The sequence below is a fragment of the Camelina sativa genome, chromosome 8 (assembly GCF_000633955.1).
Source record: "Camelina sativa cultivar DH55 chromosome 8, Cs, whole genome shotgun sequence".
Lineage (NCBI taxonomy): Eukaryota > Viridiplantae > Streptophyta > Magnoliopsida > Brassicales > Brassicaceae > Camelina > Camelina sativa.
In genome coordinates, this window is record NC_025692.1 from 22,007,601 (window position 1) to 22,016,762 (window position 9,162).

The 9,162-nt window shown below is 38.7% G+C and overlaps 1 protein-coding gene across 1 annotated transcript in view; it reads right to left on the bottom strand.

Moving 5' to 3' along the window:
• Positions 1-1,550, bottom strand: part of LOC104709809 (BRCT domain-containing protein At4g02110-like) — a 5,724-nt gene extending 4,174 nt beyond the window's left edge. Inside the window, exons 1-6 of the mRNA XM_010426366.2 lie at positions 1,180-1,550; positions 1,006-1,095; positions 697-903; positions 518-602; positions 350-419; positions 213-257 (exon numbers count right to left, since the gene is read on the bottom strand). Coding sequence (XP_010424668.1) covers positions 213-257; positions 350-419; positions 518-602; positions 697-903; positions 1,006-1,095; positions 1,180-1,263 — 581 coding nt within the window. The 5' untranslated portion in view covers positions 1,264-1,550. The remainder of the gene's footprint in view (positions 1-212; positions 258-349; positions 420-517; positions 603-696; positions 904-1,005; positions 1,096-1,179) is intronic.

Below are 9,162 nucleotides of genomic sequence, written 5' to 3' on the forward strand. Positions count from 1 at the left end.
AAAAAAAAAAAAAAAAAAAAAAAAAAAAAAAAAAAGAAAATGATCATCAGCTTGTAGTAGAGCACGAAATCCAGAAACCAATTTCATCAGGAAGACATAAAATTCATCTTTCAATAGAAGCAGCGTACACCAACTGTATAAAAAAGCAATTCCAGGCGTCCACTAATACAAGAGATAGAGATGGATATACATATATATGTCAGCACTTTTACCTTATCTCGTACTCAACCTCAGGAAGGAGCTTCCAATTCTTTAAGCTGCAAAGAAATAAATCAAAGGAAAAAAAGAAAATCAAATCCACAGAAAAAAAAAAAAAAAAAAGAACTCTTTTGTATGTATGCCTCTTTACCAGTCCTCTAACCACCGGTGATTCACTACTTTAATCCTCTTCATCCGCTTGGCTAGCTCATACTTTTCTCCTGCAGAGAAAGAAAGAAAGAAATGTTGGTTCCCCACCTCACCAAAAACACTATCTTAGGGGAAAGTAGAAGAATGTAGTGAGTGAGTGATAACGCACCCTCAAACTTGTAGCATATAAGATGGGTGACTCGGTTTGCAACCAAGGGCTTAGAGAAGTGCCCACCCATCAAATCAACCATTGCCTGTATTTATAAAACAGAAGAAACAAAAGTCTCATCATACCAAAATTATTATAACAAGATGAAGAAGAAGAAAAAGGCAAAGGCGCACACACACCATAATGTCTTCTCTATCTTGGCCTTGGTACCCGGTCAAGCACACAACTAAGGTTTTGGAACCTGGAACCCCATTCAAATCTCTAAGAGGCCTATACAAAACCGAATTGGCATGAACCAGCATTCCAGTGTCGAAGCTGTGATCAACCCATGACCCTGTGACAACCACCTTCCCGCTGCTTCGAGCAGCTACGCAAATCGGATCATCCTATGTGTGTATGTATGCAGGAAAGAATTGTCATAATAATATATATATATATATATATATGTAAAGAAAAGAGAAAGAGAGTAAGAAAATGAGATGACTAACATATACAAGCTTATCTACGATGAGGTGAGTACATGATTGAGAGCATTGGCCAACATCAACGCCACCACCACTCACAAGCTTGGACCGTAACTGTTATGGGTAAAATTAACCACACACACACACAGACAGAGAGACTCAACAAAATCAGAAATCCGAATTTGAAGAAATACATACCGAGTTCCCATGGGTGGGATTGAATCCAACGAGAGCGAATCGAACACCCAAAAACGTCTTCGGATTAAAACCCGATTCCTGCATTTTTCTTTTTCTTTTTTTCTTTTAATGGAGAGATTAGGGTTTCATCTGGGTGGAGAAGATCGAAACTTGGGGTTTATTCCAAATGATTTTTTTTTTTTTAAATCCAGATTTGAACAGAGAAGATTGACTTGAATCAGAAGTAGAAAACGAAAAAAAAACAGAGATTTCTTCGTTTTTTTTTTTTGAAAGGGGAAAAAAAAATTGGGAATTTTGTAGAGAGAGAGAGAGAGAGCCGTCTCGGGGAAGATTTAGAACTTCGAAGAGTGTTTTTTTTTCTGTAAGGAAGAAAGGAAGGAAGCGGGGGCCGGGGGGNGGGGGGGGGGGGGGGGGGGGGGAATTGAAAAAATTGAAAAACTTTTTTTTTTTTAATTAAATTGGCTGAAGCGGTCTGGCGGGATAAACACAAATCGACGTGGCGCCATCTCTATTTATTCCACGTGACTCCCTCCCCCCCCCCTCCCTCAACCATTTTGTAAAAAGCTAGGTTCGGTTTAATTCAAAATTGTAATTCGTTTGGTTTTTGTTGGGTTTGGACATTGGACCAATTAATTGATGTCAAAACCGAAACTATATATATACAGATCATTTTCATTGACATTTCAAATCAAAGTTTCACCTACAAAAATGAAGTCGAGAGAGCAATGACAATGTCATTAATTATGTGTTAATTTGACTGTTTTAAATTCTGTAAAAATAGTTACAGTAGAGTAAAACTTCTATAAATTAATAAGGTCGAGATTATGAAATTTTATTAATTTATAGAGATTTTAATTTATCGATAAATTAATAATTATTAATTTATCGATAAATTAATATTTAATTAATTTATGAAGATATTTTTTCATTTTCATATTGAAAATTTTCTATTATAAAATAAGATAGTTTTGTTATCATTCACATTTTTTTATAATTTTCTTAATTTATAATCTTGATTATCGTAATAGGATAAATGTCAATTGTTTAATAGAGTATCTAGGTAAAAAGGGGGATAGACAGCCGATTTTCCCACCAGAACTACCGTATCGAGCCAGATAGAGCCCGTTAGAAGTTTAGAGTTTAGAAAAAAATTGTTACTATTATGATGAAGACGCAAAAGATATTTTGATACCTTTAAAACTAAAAACTAAAGAAGCAATTATCGCATCTATGACTTTTCACAATTTATAGATGCGATTTGAAAATACAACAATGAAAAAATTAGAGATGAGCCCTAACAAGAATGCAAATTTAAGAATAGACAAACAACAATAGAGTCATATTTCACTAGATTTTATTAGAAATATATATATATATATATATCAGTTTATATGATTATTAATTTATGATATTGATGAGACCATATTTTTACATAGGATTTCCAAAAAAAATATTATCTTATTATTTTATCGAAATGGATTATTTTTTATACCGGTCTAACTCGGGATCGGAAGAATTTATTAATTTATAGCGAGTATTAATTTAAAGAGTATCAATTTATAGAGACTCTACTATATGTGTTAATTAACAAAAATATTATGGTTTATTCAAGTCTCTCTAGTCATTTTATGTTGGGTTCAAGTGTTTTTCTCAACTTTCTTTTTCTTTCTTTAAATTTCCATTTATAAAAGAATACTTACAAAGTTTTTAAAAAATCCTAGATGGATCGATCGACCACACATGAATAGACATCTTACATAAAACATATCATTTTTTAATGTTATTGTTTTCATAGCAAAATAATTAGTTTCTTGTATCCAGATTTTGCACATCATCGTGTACGACGAAGAGATTATATATATACATAACCTGATTCTCTCCATGTACGATGAACCGAGCAAATGTGTTTGCAGCCTTTGAGGAGATCGAGCTTTTCTTCTCATCGTAGATAGGCTATGTGTTTTATTTTGTATCCACGGGTAATTTTTTTTTTTTAAATAAAATGTTAAATTTGATTCAAAGAAAAAATAACGTTTGTACAACTAGTGTAACATGTTGGTTAAAAATGAGAGAAAGCAAAAACTTTAAGCTACAAGCTTAGAGTCTTGAGAATTAATATCTAGAGGCTAGCCAAAACTGCAGAGCAGCATCGTAGCAGCGGTCATCACTCTTTGTTGTCGAGAAGAGCCGGTCCCTCACTTGTCTGTCAATATATTTGATCAACTGCTCTGCAGTGTTCGGATGTTCTCCATGGCACCTCTGGTTTCGCTCTCGCCATAGAGCATGTACCGTGGCTTGAAAAACATAGCGGACAGTAAAACTATCCAATCGATCTTTCCAAGAGCCCGATAGAGTGATTAGCAAAGCTTGCCAATCCAAAGAGAACCTCACTGCAAAAATCTTTCTGGCCATGTTTGCCCATATACCTGATTTATGACGGGTAATCTTTCTGTCCACGTTTGCCAATCCAAAGAGAACCTCACTGCATGACGGGTAATCTTTTACAAGTACATATTGTGCCTAGTTGCTTGATGGTGGAATGGTGTGATAAGTTTTGAAAACATATACAACAGACAAAAAGAAGTTGATCGTGTGCTTTATATAAATGTGTTTTTTCAACCTACCGAAATAACACAAGCAACTAGTGACCTATGAAAGAACTAGAGAACGACGGAGAGATTTTGAGAAAAACTAATACTTTTCTTAATTACTTTGTTTAGGTTTTTACAAGCTCTTTTATATACAAGTTAGGAACACTCTAGAATCCTATGACAAGTAAACCCTATCTTAATCGACAGCTGTAATTGATGAGTCACCAAAGGAAGATTCTAGAAGCTTGAATTTGTTATAGAGAGGAACCAGTTTCGTCTTCTCCGTACAGACCTTGCTCTGTTTCGACCGTTGCACATTTGTTTCTTTCTGTTGAATCAAACAGAGTGATTGGGCTTGAGCCATGTCTCTGTGAGGATCCAATGGGCTCTCTTCTATACTCTCTCTCAAACTTGGCGTGTGAGCAACGAAAGGAGCTGAAACACCAAGTTTGCCGCAAAAATAACAAATAGACGGGCATGGCAATGGCTTAGTTAGGATGTCAGCGAGCTGGAGTATTGCTGGGATATGATGTGTTTCAATTAGTCCCAATGCGACTTGTTCTCTAATGTAGTGGAAGTCCTTGTCGAAGTGTTTGTTCGATTGTGCAGAGCTGGATTAGCGGATAAATAGACTGCAGATAGGTTGTCACAGAAAACTCTAGTAGGATGATACTGAGAGATACCAATATCACGCAGCAGAGAGGAGATCCATGTAAGTTCACGAGCTACAACCGATAAGGCTCTATACTCCGACTCTTTTGAGGAGTTCGAGACTGTTTTCTGTCTTTTTGCAGACCAAGAGACTAAGGTGGATCCCAATAAGATACAGAAACTAGTTGTAGACCTTCTCGTATCTTTGCAGCCAGCATAATCGCTATCACAAAATGCTGACAAAGAGGGATTTTTGTGCTTTTGATTTGGCATGCCAAAGTTGAGAGTGCCTTTTACATACTTGAGTATCCTTTTGAGTAGCGTGAAGTCTGAATTTGTTGGAGCGTGCATCCTCTGACATATGAAATTCACCGCATATTGAAGATCTGGTCTGGTTATTGTCAAATATTGGAGCTTCCCTGCTAAGCTCCGAAAGTATGTTGGTTCAGCAAATGGACTGGCATCAAGTTTTTCGATTTGTTATGGCAATGGGGTCGGCATTGGATTGCAGTCTGTCATGCCAGCATGATGGAGAATGTCTGCGACATAGGCTTTTTGATGCAGGAAGAGTCCATTCTTGTAGTCTTCAAACTTTATTCCAAGAAAATAGTGTGGAGGTCCTAGATCCATCATGGAGAACCAATTGTTCAAGGCTTTGAGAAGCTGATCCAGTAGATTGATGTCATTTCGAATTAGAAGAATGTCATCCACGTATAAAAGTAACACCAATGTCTTGTTGTTTTGATTGCACACGAACAATGACGGATCATAGGTATTGCACTCAAAACCAAAATCAATCAAAAAGTTACTGAAAGTGTCAAACCAGGCCCTTAGTGCCTGTTTCAGACCGTAGAGGGCTTTTGTAAGTCGACAGACATGATTTGGCTTTTCTGGATTAATGAATCCAGTTGGTTGATACATGTAGACTGGCTCTTATAGTTCACCATGAAGGAATGCGGTAGAGACATCTAATTGCTTGATAGGCCAATCGTTGTTGACTGTGGTATCTAAAACCAGCCTTACTGTTGTTGTCCGAACAACCAGACTAAATGTCTCAAGGTAGTCAAGACCTTCCTCTTGATCGAATCATTTGGCAACAAGCTTAGCTTTGAGTTTATCTACAGTTCCATCAGGATTATGCTTCGTCTTGAAGACCCACTTGGATGATAATATATTCATATCTTCAGTTGGAGGTGTCAGTGACCATGTGTGCAGCATGTGTATGCGTCTTATCTCTTCCATTACAGCTCCATACCACCCCAGATGTTTCATTGTTGCTACAATGCTTGTTGGCTCGTCATTTGTTGTGTGTTTAGAGGCGAGTAAAACATACCGAGGATTTGGTTTATGGATGCCTGCTTTCGACCTTGTGGTCATAGAGTGGAGATTGGCATGTTCCGGAGCAGGTGCTTCAGATTCTTCAGGTTCTTCATCACTGTCTGCTTCTGTATCAGAACCAATACCATTATCTATAAGATTAGAGTCCAAGTCTTGAATTTGTTGTGTCTGTGGTTCAACTGGATTATGAGCTGCAGGAACTCGAGGCAATACTTGCAGAGGTGGTGCAGACTCTGACTGAGTTATGACATCTGAGTGTTGCCAAGCTTGAGATAAAGGCGTCTGAGAGTGTGTAGACAGGGATTGATACTTCTCCTTAAATGGAAACTGATTTTCATCGAATATGACATGTCGAGAGATATAAACTTTGTCGGTGGGTGGATAGAGGCAACGATATCCCTTGTAGTGATTGTTGTACCCCAAAAAGACATTGTAGCGATCGTGGATCAAATTTGTTGTGAGCCAGAGGTCGCAAACACGGATAGCAAGCAGAACCAAATACTCGAAGGGATGAGTAGTCCACTTTTTGTTGAAATAGAGTTTCATATGGACTTTTGTTGTTTAGGACTGAGGATGGTACAAGATTGACAAGGTAGTTGGCAGTGAAAAAAGCTTCAACCCAAAAATTATGTGGAGTGTGACTGTGGAACATCATAGACAACCCAAGCTCTACCAAATGCCTATGCTTTCTCTCTGCAACTCCATTTTGTTGTGGTGTGTAGGGGCATGAGATGTGATGTTGAATGTCATGCTCTTCTAAATGTTTCTTAAAGACATTGCTAGTAAACTCTCCTCCTCCATCACTTTCAAAGATTTTAATCTTTGTATTCAGCTGATTCTCGACCATCTTTTAAAAAGCAGCAAAGCCTGACAGAAACTCAGATTTGAGATGCAATGGATAGAACCAAGAGAATCTGGTATGATCATCAACAAAATCCACATAATATTTGAATCCTTGGTTCGATAAAGTTGGTGATGGTCCCCAAAGATCACAATGGATCCGATCTAAGGGTTTTAAAGATCTAGAATCAGACAGAAAAATTTGCAACTTAGTACTCTTCTCCATTTGGTAAGGCTCACAAACGGGTGTAATTCTGCTCTTATTAACTTGTATTTCCTTGCTTGCTTGAAGTTGCTGTAGAATCCTGGAGTTTGTGTGTCCTAAGCGATGATGCCACATATCCAAGTCTGCTCCACACTGCCTATTTGAGTAGAACACCACACACTCTTGATTCTGCAGCACATAGAGGCTTTCTTTATGAGGACCCTTTGACACCACTCTCTGAGTTGTCAAGTCGATTATATATACATTATTAGAGTCAAAAAACACACCACAAGGATAATCGTCGCATAGTTTGGACAAACTAGCACTTCGTTTAACGGGATGGTACCTTTAGCAGACGAGATGGTGCTGGATCCAATGTGAGTGAATGGGAGATAAGCTCCATCCCCAACCATTACTGTGTCACTCCCTTCATAGACTTTTGCTTCTTGGAGACCAGAGATTGATGGTGTGACGTGAGCAGTAGCACCAGAATCTGGATGCCATTCTTTACCACTTTCATCAGAGATACGCAAAGTAAAGAATGCTTGAGTAGTGACTTCACTCTGGTAGTTGTTGTCAAATCTATTGTAGCATTTGATAACCGTGTGACCAACACGTCCACAAATTTGGCACGCTGGTCTCTGTCCTTGAGATTGTGATGAGGTCTTGATGCTGTGGAAAACCTCGACTACGAGTTGAATATCCTCCTTTTCCTCTATTCTGACCAAAGCGACCTCAACCTCTTTGACTTGGATCGAAGTGTGGAGCAGAGTTGGTTTGTTCGGATACAAAGGCGAGATGAGGTGTGACAGAGGCAATATCATCATACGACTGAAACTTAGTGTCAAAGCCTTGAACCTCCGTAATGACATCATTGAAGGTGGGAGCTGGAGTCTTACTCAGGGAGCTTTGTATCGCGGTTGCGATGGGATCATATTCTTTGCCTAACCTGTTAAGAAAACTATAGATCTTCAGCGATTCATCAACAGGCTTTCCAATGGAACTCAAGGAATCACACACAGACTTGAACTCACAGTAGTATGTGGAAAGCAACTTATCTTTCTTGTATAGGTGATAGACTCCTGGATGAGGATCTATGCCCAAGAACACATTTTGCAAGGTCTTGAAGAGGGATGAACGAAATGATGAAGATGAATGGGTTGAAGATGCAGCGGAATGGATAGATGAATGGCAGAGAAGGTGAAGAGGTGGAATTGCAGCGGATTGAAGGGGGAATAAATTGTACTTCCAAGAGAGATGGAGATCTCTTAGACTACAGGCTTGATTACAACTTAGATATGACACACTAAGAAGTAAACAAGTTGAGAAGATACTACACACTTCTTTGATCAAACAAGTAAAAAGAAGATTTTTGATTGAAATGTTTGATGAGAAACAAATGAGAACTACATTGTCTTTTTATAGGAGAAGAGGAGAGAAGGGAGAAATAAATGTCTAGGAAATCATGCAAGAGCATTAACAAGGTCAAGCTCATGCAAAATGCCTAGGAAAATATAAAAGCAATAAATGCAAAGTTTGAACAAGAGAGAAATATAAAAATGAGGTGACAAAGGGGCCTTGAAAGTGTCACTTAAGCTTCATTAAAAACCTTGTCAAGAAAACCCAATGGGACAAAACTTGACAAGGGAAAAAGAGTGCATAAGTAACACTTAACCCTTCATCAAATACCCTGAGCTGTGATCATCATTAAGGTGGCTTGAGTCATGTCTTCTTGATTCTTGTCCAGATCCCTAAGTAGACTATTGATGGCTTGGTTGAACCTCATGGATTTTGACCTTGTTAGAGGACCTGCCGGAACGATCAACGCTTCCTCTGATGCTTCCTCTGATGCTTCCTCTAGTACAAGCTGCTCCTCTGCTACAAGCTGCTCGCAGCTACAAGCTGCTACTTGGCTACAAGTTGCTCCTCAGGTTTGTGTGGTTTGGTTGAGCTGGCCATGATCTCATCAATAGGAGTTGAAGACTGCGACGAAGAGAGAACTCACGGGCGACAATGCTTTTGTTGAAGTTTTCTACGAGAGACAACCAGATCTCGCGAGACGTGGTGAGGCTGTGGACATGACATATGACTTCTTCAGACAGTGTACCAAACAACCAAGAACGGACTAGCTGGTAAGTACAGAACCAGGACTCGTACTGAGGATTAGAGACTTCACTGGTGACTTCGCCATTGACAACGAGACGAGTCTGAGGTGGTGCATTGACGGCACCATTGACAAAGCCGATGAGCTTTTGACTGGACAAGAGAGATTCGAACTGAGTTTTCCACAAGAGATAGTTGGTGTCGTTCAGCTTTAGTGTGACAGAGCTGGTGACATGAACATTGTCAGGAAACAGA